Source organism: Salmo salar, chromosome 10 (genome assembly GCF_965601325.2).
Source record: "Salmo salar chromosome 10, fSalSal1, whole genome shotgun sequence".
NCBI classification, from domain to species: domain Eukaryota; kingdom Metazoa; phylum Chordata; class Actinopteri; order Salmoniformes; family Salmonidae; genus Salmo; species Salmo salar.
This window is the reverse complement of record NC_138300.1, coordinates 49,189,842-49,207,035: the sequence shown is the minus strand read 5'-3', so window position 1 is coordinate 49,207,035 and position 17,194 is coordinate 49,189,842. Positions and strand designations below refer to the sequence as shown.

General features: G+C 45.2%; 1 protein-coding gene across 1 annotated transcript in view; it reads right to left on the bottom strand.

Annotated features, from left to right (window-relative positions):
- Nucleotides 1–8,632: 8,632 nt before the first annotated feature.
- Nucleotides 8,633–17,194, bottom strand: part of LOC106560529 (phosphatidylinositol 3-kinase regulatory subunit gamma) — a 356,086-nt gene continuing 347,524 nt past the window's right edge. Inside the window, exons 15-16 of the mRNA XM_045687847.2 lie at nucleotides 16,323–16,496; nucleotides 8,633–15,686 (exon numbers count right to left, since the gene is read on the bottom strand). Of these exons, the coding sequence (XP_045543803.1) occupies nucleotides 15,473–15,686; nucleotides 16,323–16,496 (388 nt within the window). The 3' untranslated portion in view covers nucleotides 8,633–15,472. The remainder of the gene's footprint in view (nucleotides 15,687–16,322; nucleotides 16,497–17,194) is intronic.

The window sequence follows — 17,194 nt, the reverse complement described above, 5'->3', positions numbered from 1 at the left end:
AAGAGGAGTTGTTAGGGAGTTTGAGATGGGGGCTAAAGGAAGAGGAGTTGTTAGGGAGTTTGAGATGGGGGGGCTAAAGGAAGAGGAGTTGTTAGGGAGTTTGAGGTGGGGGGGCTAGGGGAAGAGGAGTTGTTAGGGAGTTTGAGATGGGGGGGCTAGGGGAAGAGGAGTTGTTAGGGAGTTTGAGATGGGGGCTAGGGGAAGAAGAGTTGTTAGGGAGTTTGAGATGGGGGGGCTAGGGGAAGAGGAGTTGTTAGGGAGTTTGAGATGGGGGCTAGGGGAAGAGGAGTTGTTAGGGAGTTTGAGATGGGGGACTAGGGGAAGAGGAGTTGTTAGGGAGTTTGAGATGGGGGGGCTAAAGGAAGAGGAGTTGTTAGGGAGTTTGAGATGGGGGGGCTAAAGGAAGAGGAGTTGTTAGGGAGTTTGAGATGGGGGGGCTAGGGGAAGAGGAGTTGTTACGGAGTTTGAGATGGGGGGGCTAAAGGAAGAGGAGTTGTTAGGGAGTTTGAGATGGGGGGGCTAGGGGAAGAGGAGTTGTTAGGGAGTTTGAGATGGGGGGCTAGGGGAAGAGGAGTTGTTAGGGAGTTTGAGATGGGGGCTAGGGGAAGAAGAGTTGTTAGGGAGTTTGAGATGGGGGGGCTAGGGGAAGAGGAGTTGTTAGGGAGTTTGAGATGGGGGACTAGGGGAAGAGGAGTTGTTAGGGAGTTTGAGATGGGGGGCTAGGGGAAGAGGAGTTGTTAGGGAGTTTGAGATGGGGGCTAGGGGAAGAGGAGTTGTTAGGGAGTTTGAGATGGGGGCTAGGGGAAGAGGAGTTGTTAGGGAGTTTGAGATGGGGGACTAGGGGAAGAGGAGTTGTTAGGGAGTTTGAGATGGGGGGCTAGGGGAAGAGGAGTTGTTAGGGAGTTTGAGATGGGGGGCTAGGGGAAGAGGAGTTGTTAGGGAGTTTGAGATGGGGGCTAAAGGAAGAGGAGTTGTTAGGGAGTTTGAGATGGGGGGGCTAAAGGAAGAGGAGTTGTTAGGGAGTTTGAGGTGGGGGGGCTAGGGGAAGAGGAGTTGTTAGGGAGTTTGAGATGGGGGGGCTAGGGGAAGAGGAGTTGTTAGGGAGTTTGAGATGGGGGCTAGGGGAAGAAGAGTTGTTAGGGAGTTTGAGATGGGGGGGCTAGGGGAAGAGGAGTTGTTAGGGAGTTTGAGATGGGGCTAGGGGAAGAGGAGTTGTTAGGGAGTTTGAGATGGGGGACTAGGGGAAGAGGAGTTGTTAGGGAGTTTGAGATGGGGGGGCTAAAGGAAGAGGAGTTGTTAGGGAGTTTGAGATGGGGGGGCTAAAGGAAGAGGAGTTGTTAGGGAGTTTGAGATGGGGGGGCTAGGGGAAGAGGAGTTGTTAGGGAGTTTGAGATGGGGGGGCTAAAGGAAGAGGAGTTGTTAGGGAGTTTGAGATGGGGGGGCTAGGGGAAGAGGAGTTGTTAGGGAGTTTGAGATGGGGGGCTAGGGGAAGAGGAGTTGTTAGGGAGTTTGAGATGGGGGCTAGGGGAAGAAGAGTTGTTAGGGAGTTTGAGATGGGGGGGCTAGGGGAAGAGGAGTTGTTAGGGAGTTTGAGATGGGGGACTAGGGGAAGAGGAGTTGTTAGGGAGTTTGAGATGGGGGGCTAGGGGAAGAGGAGTTGTTAGGGAGTTTGAGATGGGGGCTAGGGGAAGAGGAGTTGTTAGGGAGTTTGAGATGGGGGCTAGGGGAAGAGGAGTTGTTAGGGAGTTTGAGATGGGGGACTAGGGGAAGAGGAGTTGTTAGGGAGTTTGAGATGGGGGGCTAGGGGAAGAGGAGTTGTTAGGGAGTTTGAGATGGGGGGGCTAGGGGAAGAGGAGATGTTGCGGAGTTTAAGGTGTGTGTGTGTGGGAGGGGGGTGGTCTGGGGAACAGGAGCTGATTAATTAAAGGGTTTGCTGATTTGGGGAGAAAGTTAAGTTCACCCTCTGCGTGGTGAACCTGTAAGTTGCTCTGAAAGATCCTGCCTCAACGGATACTCTGTTATCTGATGCTGTACCAACCCATCTAAGAAATGAGATGCTACAACTACAGGGAAAGTGGGAAACAACTACAGGGAAAGGTTTTTTGATTGACAATTAAAGGCAATGTTCCCGCGGTCGCAGAGACTGCATTCACGGTAAACGCTGCATATGTCGGCTCAGTCATAAATTACCTTTTCATTTTAGCACGATACGGATTGAATCCAGCCCTTAGCTTTAAACACGCCCACCAGTAATTTAAGGTCTTGATTCAATACGTATTTAAAGGTAATTTCCGGTAAGCCGAACTATGCAGCGTTTACCATGAATGCAGTCTCTGCGAACGCGGGAACATTGCCTTTAACTCTTGAATAATAATGCAAAATGTAGATTTCTTCCTAAATAGACATACCCAAAAGTAATTATTTGTCATGAGAGGGCCATAAACAATAACTGGTAATGCTACATAGTTCTTGAAAAGTCTGGAACTGTCACGCAGAACCAAGGGTTCTCTATGGTATAGTAGGTCAGGGCGTGACTGGGGGTGTTCTATGTTGTTTATTTCTATGTTGGTGTGCTTGGTATGGTTCCCAATCAGAGGCAGCTGTTTAGCGTTGTCTCTGATTGGGGATCATATTTAGGCAGCCATTTCCCCACTGTGTTTTGTGGGATCTTGTTTTTGTGTAGTTGCCTATGAGCACTGCTTGAGCTTCACGTATCGTTTATTCTTTATTGTTTTGAGCCGTTCACTTAAATAAAATATGTGGAACCCAGATCACGCTGCACGTTGGTCTGAGTATGCTTCCAGTTCGTACGACGAGCGTGACAGGAACTCATATTTTTGGTTAAAAATAAAACATTGCTGAGGTGGACGCACTTTTGAGGACACAAGCTCAAGTACATAGTACAAATAGTGAAAATATGAACATTTATTCTAGATTTTTTTTCCTAATCAACAAAAGTGGGGAATAGGGCTTGAAATGACTGAAATTGTCACGCCCTGACCTTAGAGATCCTTTTTATTCTCTATTTTGGTTAGGTCAGGGTGTGACTAGGGTGGGTACTCTAGTTTTGTATTTCTATGTTGGCCTGATATGGTTCCCAATCTCGTTGTCTCTGATTGGGGATCATATTTAAGCAGCCTTTTCCCACCTGTTGTTTGTGGGATCTTACTTTGAGGTAGTGCATGTAGCACCTCTGTCGTCACGGTTTGTTGGTTGTTTCTTTTTTGTTGTTGTTGGTTGTAAAGTTTCACTAAAATAAAATGTGGAACTCAGAGCACGCTGCGCCTTGGTCCTTCTCTACACACAAACGTGACAGAAATGCTTTCTAAATATAGTAATAATGAAATTGTAAATAACTTACTATAAGATTTCACCTTTCTTATAACTGTAAAATAAATATGACCATATTTAGTGACGTACAAATATGGCCCCATTTCATAGAACTCACGACAAAGCATTTTCTGCCAAGCGTCCTCAAAATGATGCGAAGACACCATTCAAATTGCTGCAGACTCGTTACAACTTCAGCTTTATGCATTAAGTGATTGCTGTCACGTCCTGGCCAGTATATAAGGTTAATTGTTTTGTAGTTTGGTCAGGGCGTGGCAGGGGGTATTTGTTTTCTGTGGTTCGGGGTGGTGTGTTTTGTGTAAAGGGTGTTTGATTTAATAATTCCGGGTTTTGGTTTATGTTTAGTATTCTATGGTTAGTCTAGGTTGTGTGTTTCTATGTTTGGTTGATTGGGGTTGGGACTCTCAGTTGAAGGCAGGTGTTGTCTATCTGCCTTTGATTGAGAGTTCCATATATTAGGGTGTGTTTGTATGTGTGATTTGTGGGTGATTGTTCTGTGTTTCGCCTTGTGCCTTACCAGACTGTTTTTGTTGATCGTTCGTGTTTTTGTTATTTTGTATGTTCGTTTTGAAAGATAATTAAAAATCAAGATGAGCATTCACGTACCTGCTGCGTTTTGGTCCTCATTCACCGACAACAACCTTGACAGAATCACCCACCACCAAAGGACCAAGCAGCAGAGGAAGGAGCAGACGGAGTTCGAGTTGGACTGGCGGGAGAAGTGGATTTGGGAGGAAGTTCTGGACGGGGCCGGACCCTGGCATCAGGCTGGGGATTATCGACGCCCGCAGGGGGAAATTGAGGCAGCCAAGGCAGAGAGGCGGTGGTACGAGGCCAAGTACGCGCTGAAGGAGAAGCACGAGAGGCACCCCCAAGAAAATTTTTGGGGGGGGCACACGGGTAGTTTGGCTAGGCGTAAGAAGAGCCGGAAGCCAGCTACTCGTGGTTATATGGAGGAGCGTATGGGGTGGAGAGCGTTATGTTTCGCTGAGGAGCGCACTATCTCACCCATACGCACGCACAGTCCGGTGCGCGTTATTCCAGCCCCTCGCAGGTGCCGTGCTAGAGCGGGCATCCAGCCTGGTAGGAGGATGCCTGCGCAGCGCATCTGGTCGCCGGTACGCCTCCGAGGACCAGGCTACCCAACTCCCGCTCTACGCACGGCTACCATCAGGCCCCTGCACAGCCCAGTCTGCCCTGTACGAGCACCCCGCTCGTACAGGGCTACTAGTTCCATCCAGCCAAGGCGGGTTGTGCAGGAGGTAAGATCTAGACCGGCTGTGCGCCTCCATAGCCCTGGGTTTCCAGCTCCTGTCTCTCGTGCGGACCCGGAAGTGCGTCAACCCAGTCCGACTCGTCCTGTTCCCGCTCCCCGCACTAGCCTGGAGGTGCGTGTACATAATCTGGTAAACCCAGTACCAGCACCACGCACCAGGCTACAAGTGCGTCAACCCAGCCTCGCCAGTCAACAGTCTTCATCAGAGCTGCCCGCCAGTCAACAGTCTTCATCAGAGCTGCCCGCCAGTCAACAGTCATCGTCAGAGCTGCCCGCCAGTCAACAGTCATCGTCAGAGCTGCCCGCCAGTCAACAGTCATCGTCAGAGCTGCCCGCCAGTCAACAGTCATCGTCAGAGCTGCCCGCCAGTCAACAGTCATCGTCAGAGCTGCCCGCCAGTCAACAGTCATCGTCAGAGCTGCCCGCCAGTCAACAGTCATCGTCAGAGCTGCCCGCCAGTCAACAGTCATCGTCAGAGCTGCCCGCCAGTCAACAGTCATCGTCAGAGCTGCCCGCCAGTCAACAGTCATCGTCAGAGCTGCCCGCCAGTCAACAGTCATCGTCAGAGCTGCCCGCCAGTCAACAGTCATCGTCAGAGCTGCCCGCCAGTCAACAGTCATCGTCAGAGCTGCCCGCCAGTCAACAGTCATCGTCAGAGCTGCCCGCCAGTCAACAGTCGTCAGAGCTGCCCGCCAGTCAACAGTCGTCAGAGAGGTCAGACTGCGCTGAACTGCCGGAGTGGCCAGACTGCGCTGAACTGCCGGAGTGGCCAGACTGCGCTGAACTGCCGGAGTGGCCAGACTGCCCTGAACTGCCGGAGTGGCCAGACTGCCCTGAACTGCCGGAGTGGCCAGACTGCCCTGAACTGCCGGAGTGGCCAGACTGCCCTGAACTGCCGGAGTGGCCAGACTGCCCTGAACTGCCGGAGTGGCCAGACTGCCCTGAACTGCCGGAGTGGCCAGACTGCCCTGAACTGCCGGAGTGGCCAGACTGCCCTGAACTGCCGGAGTGGCCAGACTGCCCTGAACTGCCGGAGTGGCCAGACTGCCCTGAACTGCCGGAGTGGCCAGACTGCCCTGAACTGCCGGAGTGGCCAGACTGCCCTGAACTGCCGGAGTGGCCAGACTGCCCAGACTGTCCCGAATTGCCAGACTGCCCAGACTGTCCCGAATTGCCAGACTGCCCAGACTGTCCCGAATTGCCAGACTGTCCCGAATTGCCAGACTGTCCCGAATTGCCAGACTGTCCCGAATTGCCAGACTGTCCCGAATTGCCAGACTGTCCCGAATTGCCAGACTGTCCCGAATTGCCAGACTGTCCCGAATTGCCAGACTGTCCCGAATTGCCAGACTGCCCAGACTGTCCCGAATTGCCAGACTGCCCAGACTGTCCCGAATTGCCAGACTGCCCAGACTGTCCCGAATTGCCAGACTGCCCAGACTGTCCCGAATTGCCAGACTGCCCAGACTGTCCCGAATTGCCAGACTGCCCAGACTGTCCCGAATTGCCAGACTGCGCAGACTCTCCCGAATTGCCAGACTGCCCCGACTCTCCCGAATTGCCAGACTGCCCCGACTGCCCCCCGGCGAAGCCAGAGTGGCCCGACAGCCTGGAACGGCCGGAGCCAGAGCCACCTCCAGAAATAGGTGGGTTGGGGAGGGGGGGTGTAGCACATTGCCGTCGTTGACGGCAGCCACCCTCCCTTCCCTCCCTTTAGAAAAGGGGACTTTTTGTTGGTGTTGCTTGGGGTTATTTTTTGTTAAGGTGCTTCTGGGGTAGCACCTTTAAGGGGGGGGTACTGTCACGTCCTGGCCAGTATATAAGGTTAATTGTTTTGTAGTTTGGTCAGGGCGTGGCAGGGGGTATTTGTTTTCTGTGGTTCGGGGTGGTGTGTTTTGTGTAAAGGGTGTTTGATTTAATAATTCCGGGTTTTGGTTTATGTTTAGTATTCTATGGTTAGTCTAGGTTGTGTGTTTCTATGTTTGGTTGATTGGGGTTGGGACTCTCAGTTGAAGGCAGGTGTTGTCTATCTGCCTTTGATTGAGAGTTCCATATATTAGGGTGTGTTTGTATGTGTGATTTGTGGGTGATTGTTCTGTGTTTCGCCTTGTGCCTTACCAGACTGTTTTTGTTGATCGTTCGTGTTTTTGTTATTTTGTATGTTTGTTTTGAAAGATAATTAAAAATCAAGATGAGCATTCACGTACCTGCTGCGTTTTGGTCCTCATTCACCGACAACAACCTTGACAATTGCGTCCCTCTCTGACCAAGAGAAAGTGGTCTTGTTTCAATTCTATTCAATTATTCCGTATTTTTTCATAGCGAGAGCTCTAAATCCAGTTGAGACTGTCACAGTGAGATGGAGCCACAGGTACCCTCCCCTTTTGTACCAACCCATCTAAGATAGGAGGTGCTACAACTGCAAACTATTTCCCTGGCTGGGCTCCGGCGCTCAGAGGATGAGCAAATCGATTATTTGTCTGGATAGGCCAGAATGTATGACACGTCACTCCTTATGCAAATGTGGGGTGTGAAACCTGACACTTCAAGTCATCTCGTCTGACAGTGGTAGTGAGAACAGACAGATGGGGCTTTATAAGGCACTGGATTCTACAACATTCACAGAGTGCTTTGTACACCAAAATGTTGGTCGGAACCATTCCAGAACCATTCAAAGTCCTCTATACAGGGGACATAACATCTAAGATTAATTTTAATCGTGCTTTACTGTGGATCTTCCGCGATATGGATTGAGGATTCTATTTTTTGGAGGATTCTGAATTATACCGCCTGTGACTAACTAAACAGTAGTTGGACAAATAGTGAATGAATAAATGGGTGAAGAGAGGGAAGAACAGATTTAACAGTTTGAGAAACATATTTGTACTGCATACGGAACCCTATGCTAATCTCTCAACCAAGATCCCAGATAAAAGACCATCTTGTCAAACAAAAAGCCTCCAGATATCTCCATTCCTGTCACGTGGCAGATGACTAGCTGTGACACTGTGATTCCCTCTAAAAGCTTTGTTAAACCTGAGTTAATTCACATGCTAATTGCATCTGTATCATGGTTTCTAACCTGCCAATCCCCCCTCGCACTTTTAATTACCAACCTCAAAAAATAGAAATAGAGCAACATTTTAATTGAATTGAATAGTATTTCAAACTCAAAGTAGTGAGAGAAAGAAGAAGAGAAAGAAAGAGAAGAAGAAAATATCAAACAGCCATCCTTAGTTTAGTAGTTTGGTCTCATGGGGTTCTCCGCTGTTCAAGGTTTGTGTGTTTCCAGTCCACAGACAGGCTACTGTAGTTAGTGCAGATGGAATAGGAGCATGGATTTAGGTCTGAACCCACTCATCATTTATTAAGAAATCACTCATGCTTATCCCTATTGATTTTACTCCAGGGCTGGATTTAACAGATGGATTTTCTAACAGAGAGAAAATAAACACTTACATTTCACTAGAACTAGGCTATGGTAAGTAGCAACTCTCTTGTGCTTTGTTAGCATCCAAAGTAGGTCTATGTAGATAGAAGGAATCTGTTGAATCGGTATGTATTTTTAAATCAATGCCTATAAGACAGGTATTGGGTTAATTCTTATTCATCAACCACATTGATCACAGCATGCCCAACTCTATACAGTACTGGTATCACAACCTGGTCTCAGAGCATTTCGTATTATTCTTTACGTAAATCCAAGACACTCCATTTAGTGTGATATGTTACGAATTCAAATTCGTATCTTACGAATTTGCAAAATGTACAATATGTTACGAATTAGCAAAATACAATATGTTACAACTTTGAGAAACGTATGATATGTTACGAATTCTTGCTAGGTGGCTAACGTTAACTAGCTGGCAAGATACATGAAATCAAAATACCTGCAAATGATCCCTAAAGGACAAAGTCAGTGAGTAGGTTGAAACTGTAATGTTGATCTGGTGGTGCCCATTCATTCCCCTTTGACCCACAACACATTACAGAGGCAACACGGTGTTAACAAAATATTATCTTTATTCTGCCAGAGAAATGAATATGGTGGAGTTCCATTGATAACGTACATGAGTTGAGCTCATAACAAATTGAGATTTTACAACCTATACAAACTATTGCAAAGTAAAGTAGTGTACTGTGATGGAATTAAACCAACGTAAATGAAGACAGAAATACCCATAGAAGCCAGAAGCAAGGTTTGTATGATGATGTGTAATCCTGAGAAAGAGGTCTCTGTTTGAATGGTCTGCAGAGTATAGAACTGCTCAAAGTAGGAGAGGAAGACATCACTATGACCATCCACATGCAACAACACCAATGTCGGTCCAGAAACACACGATTATTTAGCAGTCATTATTATCAGTAATTATCTTAATAAAAGAGTTGAATATCTTATTGCTGATATTGTGTCTAAGCATTGGCCTGCATAACAAAAACTGCTGGAGTTACAAAATGCTGCCAACAGTCTGTGAAATCATAAGAATAACTGTTGGATTACGTGAGTAAGTTGTGTACTGTAAGCCACGCAATAAACGCTTTACAGGTCAAACATTCAAAGCATATTATATTGTACTGAATGTATGTCTCAAACATTGACAGATATTGTAATATGGAGAGACAGTTGCCAAGCAAACAATAATTAACACACATTTGTATTGCTGTGCAGTTCCTCTTTCTCAGTATTACATAGTTATAATGTTATACAACTGACAATAATAGGACTAACTTGGTTCAGCTGGAAGCAGTGACTTGTTTAGTTAGCTAGATTCAATTCAGATCTGAATACACCATAAACAGACAAATAACAGTTGTTTTTTTAAAACTTATTTTTTTCAAATTTTCTTTTATACACAAAAACAACAGTCAATAGTACCCAAGATGCATGCTGGATCTGTACGTCAAAAGAGGGAATAGGGACACAGTCATATACACTTTTATTTTCTTCAAAACTGTTTTTTTTTCTATTTTCTTTTGAAATTATTTTTTTTTGTAAGCTGTACTCCTTGAAGCTGTGCTGGGTATTGTGATCAGATAGCAGTGGCAAGAACAATGAAGACTCCGAGTGAGAATCTCAACATATTCAAACCCCACTGGCTGCTGGCTGCAAATAAAACTTTGCAGAACTGCTTGAGGGCAACAAGAAGAACAACAGACATTATAGCTACATAACAGTCCTGGGGTACTCTAGGAAACCTAAGCCTGCATGGCCCTGTACCTGTACTCCAACTTAGTGTTTGGTTTTCACACAGAAAACTGTTAAAACAGTCAAAAAGTAAACTTGGGTAACATATATTTTTTGGTTCGGCCCCCTTCCAAACCCTTAGAAATGTATTTCCCTCCCAAAGTCTTATAGTATGTGCAGCACATCTTGTCCCCCCCTCCCCCCCCCCCCACACACACACACTGACCGTGGTTCTACAGAAACACACAGGTGGCGTTCTCTCATAAACACATCTCAGCATTACTCCTCTGTCCCTGACCCCTAACCCCTAACGCTTGATAGTAAAGGAAAGGAATATTGCATGAGTTCTGGAGTGAAAGATCAAAAGAAAGGAAAAGCTGCTTTCTGTCCTGCAGAGACTGACAATCACTTATTCTCTTAAGACAAACCACTGGACAGGGGGAAACTCAGTGTTCTTCTCTCATATACACCTTCAAAGCTGAGAGGGAGAGAGAGCAACCATCTCTCCGACTGGATCAACGTGTGCAAATATATGACTGTGTTGTGAGAAAACAAGAGACAGACACAGGCAGTGTTTTTGGTGAAGTAAGAGGTCTTTACAACCTTAACAAAACTAAAAGAGGAATCACACCAATGACACGCATAGTAAAATGGACCAATGAACCCATTCACATCACGAGCGTGGAGAGAAACCTGGTTAACCAGGAAAATAAAACCCTGGCTTACGAATGAATCGGCCTGTATCTCTCCTTGCTTTCAAAGTGGAGAAAACAATAGGTCTAATTTAAATAGACAAAAGACTGCGAGGCAAACTATCCTCAGCCACACTACTTAGTGAGGACAGCCAAATCAATGTCCTTTTGTATAGATCCTATACCTCAAATATCACAGAGGAACATCTATTCCCAATAATTCATTATTATCATACTGTTACTGTTACTGATAATTAGCATTATCACTAAGAGGGGATGCTAGCTAACTATACGGGACACTCACACACTCTGACAACCTAAATGCTAGCTAGCTACTGTACCATATTAACTTCTGCGTTCTTTTGCAAGCAAGACAATGGAAATAATATAAAACGTGGAAACAAACATCCCTTTCGAAACTATCAACATCTAAAGGCTAAATATGAAGTCAACTGAAATCTTTGGTCTCAATGCCAGGGGGAAGTATACAGAGGAAAACTATAGAGGAACAACACGACTAAATCAAGAAGAAAAAAAAAGTACATATTTAGCATCATAGATGAGTATGAGAAATGCTTTGTCTTACTGCAGAAAATGGCGACTTAAGATGGGACAGTATTCCCTAGAACATTACTTTGACCAGAAGTAGTGGACTATATAGGGAATAGGGCACCATTTAAGATGCAATATGCCTTCTCTAAAGAGTGATGTGTGCAATACCAGACAAGCTCTCATCAACAAACATAATCTTAGCATATTTCTGAGAAAGTTTACAAAGCACCTCCTTCCTTCCCTCCTTGCAAAGAAGCTTAATATGATTTCTGTGACATAGACATGTGTAATTATATATCTTTAAAAGTCAACCAGTCCTGCTCGCCATAGAACAACAAAACAGATATTTTCTTTAATATATTTATATATATATTTCAATATAAAGACATTCAACAGTGAGCGATGCAACAGTTCAAGTAATAGAGCCAGAGGCCTATAAGGCTCCCAGTAAAAACCAAACCAAAAGTCAACTAAATAACAACCTTCAAACCATGGTGGAGGATAAGGTAGGAGAGGAGACTGAAGTGAAGATACGCAGGGGCTCTAGAACTACGGAAAGCCTCATGGACAAACCTAGCAAAGCAGGACCACTGAGCAGGAGATAGACACCATTATAATTAATAGACACCATTTGAACCAGATAGATACCATTATAATGAATAGACACCATAAGAAACATAGATACCATTATAATGAATAGACACCATTAGAAACAGATAAACACCATTATAATTCATTGACACCATTAGAACCATATAGACACCATTATAATGAATAGACACCATTATAACCAAATAGACACCATTATAATTAATTAGCTTACTGGCTGGGTGTTGTCAAACATGGTTTTACCAGTCTAGATATTAAAGTGGGTTTTGTTATGAAACTGTTATGTAGCAAAAGGGTAGCCTAGCTTCCTGCCTGAGGGTCCTTGTTAAAAACAAGGACGAGGAGACACAAACAAACGTGCATCTACCAGAACAGCTTGATCCAGTTGTACATTCAACATAAACTCTAAGTCCATTCCTTCCCCCAGTACACCATATCAGCCCCCCCCCCCCCCCCCCCCCCCCCCCACACCAACTGACTGCTATTACTAGGCAGAACAGAACACACAGACCCAGGAGTGACTCTCTAGTCTTTAGAGGGAGTGTGTCATGCATCTCCCCTCCTCCCTCTGGCTTATCTTAGGGCACTACTCCAAGGGCATTGAAAGGGGTGGGATGTAGGGTAGATAAAGGTGATTGGCTCAAAGGTTAGGTACTGTGGTGGAGGAGATACAGGGGGGACAGTCAGCAGGGAGGGAGGACTAGCTACTAGCAAGGCTGTATCAGTCATTCATTTATTCAACATGACGGTTACACTCCACCACCACAAAGCTAGATAACAATGGTCTTAACGCTCCTCCTCGTTCTTACACTAACGCTCTCAACCATACTGGTTTCCACTGGTGTGACCCCTTCACCATACTGGTGTGATCCCTTCACCATACTGGTTTTCACTGGTGTGACCCCTTCACTATACTGCTTTCCACTGGTGTGACCCCTTCACCATACTGGTTTCCACTGGTGTGACCCCTTCACCATACTGGTGTGATCCCTTCACCATACTGGTTTTCACTGGTGTGACCCCTTCACTATACTGCTTTCCACTGGTGTGACCCCTTCACCATACTGGTTTCCACTAGTGTGACCCCTTCACCATACTGGTGTGATCCCTTCACATACTGGTGTGACCCCTTCACCATACTGGTTTCCACTGGTGTGACCCCTTCACCATACTGGTTTCCACTGGTGTGACCCCTTCACCATACTGGTTTCCACTGGTGTGACCCCTTCACCATACTGGTTTCCACTAAGGGTTAATAAGGGTTCCAAAAGGTTTTTTCGGCTGTCCCCATAGGATAAGCCCTTTTTGCTTCCAGCTAGAACCCTTTTGGGTTCTATGTAAAACACTCTGTGGAAAGTGTTCTACATGGAACCCAAAAGGGTTAACCTAGAACCAAAAGGGTTCTACCTGGAACCAAACAGGGTTCTTAAAAGGGTTCTCCTATGGGGACAACCGAAGAACCCTTTTAGGTTCTAGATAGCACCTTTCTTTTTAAGAGTGTACTGGTTCTCACTGGTGCAGACGATAGACGGTGCAGTCTGACTTTGTAACGAGCGTGCGTTTTCAAAATGTGACAAGAGCTACTTATTTGAATAAACATTTTTATGTGTAACTATCTGTTCGATCAAATTTGGTAGTGGGCCTTACCTGCTGGAGTGGTGTCTTTACCCCAATAGAGCACAGTAAGGGGCAGACATTTGGAGGGGGCTTGCTCCTCATAGTTGTAAACAAGGGCTGAGATTGTCCCATTTACAACAGCTGTCTTAGTGACCCTGAGAACAAAATCAACCCTCCGCTGCTGCACTACCCTCTCCTGTCAACAAGACCTTCAAATAAGGCCTGAGATTAACACAGTCAGAGATGGGACAACTGTCTGGGAGAGACAGGACCCCCCACACTTGCTCATTGTCTGTCTCAGAGATGGCTCATTGGATAGGCAGCAAGGAGAGCCAACGGTTAAACAGTAGACAAACAACAACAGCCAATCAGAATAGAAAGTTTCATATCAGGAATTAGAGGTGACTGAATATACTGGAAAATTGCAGATTGTGGTTTTGTTTGTCATTTTGTCAATGTTTATTGTACAATGTTATAATGGTTTTCTTTTTATTTATTTTTGGAACTGTTTCCACTGGTTATAAAGTCAAGCACCGGGTATGAAGTTTGAGTGAAACACGTAAAAAAAAGAAAAAAAAATGTTGTTGTTGAAAGAATTCGCTCTTCAAAAGCTTCACTGTGCACTTTGATAATCTGTCCTGTGAGTCTGTCTGGGAGCTGGGTTAGTTCAGCTCTCCGGGTGACTGTTAACCTACATAATCATAATACAACGTTCTTCAAGTTTTAATCCTCATCATCATCACGTAAAGCATGTGTCGTCAGCTTGGAACCCCTCAGCCCTACCTGCATCCTGTACACTACAACAGATCAAAGCTTATTATCTCAAAGGTAACAAGTCCCTGTTTGTTTTAAACAGACTTTAGCACATACATACACCATTTCTTGTTTTAAAACCACACATAAAACGTGTTTCAGGTTTTAAGGTTGTTCGTTTTCTGGTGTCAGACCGTACGGTGCGTCCTTGCCTGGGCTCTCCTCTTAGATAAGTGCTTCTAACTCGACGTGACCGGAATCCAGACGGCCAAACCCACCGACCAACTCTGTCTGTGCGTACCATTTGGTTTAATCCAAACCTTTCACTATAGTGGACGAACACTGGCCCAAAACTCTGCTGTATGTGTGGTATCAAACAAAGCAAGCACTCTCTTTTCTCTTCTCCATTCATACAGACGAATAAAAACACAATGGTGGACTTTTCTCTCCTCATGCCAACTTTGGTCTCTGTACGGACTATAACATCGTGATTGTAACGTTACCGTAACTTACAATGTGTCAAAGGAAATAGGATCCAGCCAAGCAAGAAAACAAACTCACTCCATCTCCGCTTAATATAAAAGCAAGCTTTTTTCTTTTAAGACTACAAAACCTTTTTTTTCTCCCACATGTGGCCCCTTTCGACTATTCCCTCCCTTCCACTGTCCTCTTCTATCATCCTCCCCATTCTCCTCTCCTCTCCTCTCCTCTCCTCTCCTCTCCTCTCCTCTCCTCTCCTCTCCTCTCCTCTCCTCTCCTCTCCTCTCCCCCCAACCCTTCAGCAGCAGTCTATATGGAGGAACACTCTGAACAACTGTCCTTCATTTGTTATGCTACATTATTTTTGCTTCTCATACGGAGAGGGACAGAGAATACTCGACATCATCATCATCATCATCATCATCTCTTGCATTTAGCAAACAAGCAGTAAACTAAATAAATTGTCCAAATGAAAAAAATTAGGAAAACAAATTCTGCAAAAAAGAAAAAGGAATGAAATAAAATAATCATTTGGGCAACAGACGGACGACGGGAAACAAAGCCTTAGAATGGAGTGTTTTCATGATGATGTTTTTCTGTAAAAGAGTCCCTGCTGGAGTTTAGGTCACCTGAAACTCGGCTCTTCTCCTTTCCTTCCGTTTTTTTCACATTCACAAACATTTAAAACTTCCTTGTGCAAATCAAGCAGTCTTTACAAAGAATGCCCTCCAATTGTTCTAGTAAAAATATATATAACTCCAAGGTGGCTGACGTGTGTGTTGCAGCAAGTGTTTATGTTGCTTTTTTTCCCTCTCTCAGGTGTTTTTCTCAGGTTCTGGGTACTAGTTTGGATTATGAGGCTGACTCCTGTACCCCCCAACCCCATCCCCCTGTCACCTCATCCCTCCTGGGGCTGGGTAGGTAGGGTGGGTAGTCTGTTGGGGCTCTGGGGGGGGCTCATCTCCGTGGGGAAGGGCCAGAGGAGGAGGGCATCTGTGTGTAGACAGGGTAGGCCAGGCGGACGTTGAGGGAGTCATTGTGCTGGACCAGGGAGGTCTGGTGGTAGTGCAGGACTAGGTCTTTCAGAGAGCTGTACAGGTTGTAAGGTTCAGCGAAGCCGTAGCCCTTCGGTGTGCTGAAAATCACACAGTGCTTCACCTCACCCTCCACACTGCAGAGACGACAGAGAGGTGTTAGACTAGTCTCACTGAAAACAGAGCAGTTGGACACCTGCTTATATAACAGCAGTTTTTCACACACTCACAGAACATATTGAACTACCACAACTTAGAAACAATTACCATGGTACATCATCAGTACAGAGACTTATTCACTAGTAAATATTGAGACACTTACACTACGGAGCATGCATAGCTAGTATAGACTTTAGTACTTACACTACGGAGCATGCATAGCTAGTATAGACTTTAGTACTTACACTACGGAGCATGCATAGCTAGTATAGACTTTAGTACTTACACTACGGAGCATGCATAGCTCGTATAGACTTTAGTACTTACACTACAGAGCATGCATAGCTCATATAGACTTTAGTACTTACACTACGGAGCATGCATAGGTAGTATAGACTTTAGTACTTACTCTACAGAGCATGCATAGCTCGTATAGACTTTAGTACTTACACTACAGAGCATGCATAGCTCGTATAGACTTTAGTACTTACACTATGGAGCATGCATAGCTAGTATAGACTTTAGTACTTACACTACGGAGCATGCATAGCTAGTATAGACTTTAGTACTTACACTACAGAGCATGCATAGCTCGTATAGACTTTAGTACTTACACAACAGAGCATGCATAGCAGCCTTTCTTGCTACTCTCTCTAATGAGGAAAGCTCCGTCAGGTTTGCCCAGTAGGAGGTCTTCAGACTGGGTTCTGTTCAGATCTCCTACAAACCAGGTCTTTTCATCATAGTGTGGCAGGTTGTCATCCTCCTCTGTACTGACAAAGTACCCTCTACAAACACAGGAGAAAGAGACAAGCATAGGGTTTAGCAGGGATTCATTTTAGTTGATGGATTTATGATGTAGCCAAAATATCAAATGAGAATGAAGGCTCAGATCTACAGTGCATTCGGAAAGTATTCAGACCCCTTCACTTTTTCCACGTTTTGTTACGTTACAGCCTTATTCTAAAATTGATTAAATACATTGTTTTCCTAAGCAATCTACACACAATACCCAATAATGACAAAGAGAAAACAGGTTTTTATTTTTTTTGGCCAATTTATAAAGAATAAAAAACTGAAATATTTATTTACATAAGTATTCAGACCCTTCGCTATGAGACTCGAAATTGAGCTCAGATGCATCCTGTTTTCATTGATCATCCTTGAGATGTTTCTACAACTTGATTGGAGTCCACCTGTGGTAAATTCAATTGATTGAACATGTTTTGGAAAGGCACAGACCTGTCTATATAAGGTCCCACAGTTGACAGTGAATGTCAGAGCAAAAACCAAGCCATGAGGTTGAAGGAATTGTCCGTAGAGCTCTGAGACAGGACTGTGTCAAGGCACAGATCTGGGGAAGGGTACCAAAACATTTCTGCAGCATTGAAGGTCCCCAATAACACAGTGGCCTCCATCATTCTTAAATTGAAGAAGTTTGGTACCACCAAGACTCTTCCTTGAGCTGGAAGAGCCTTGGTCAGGG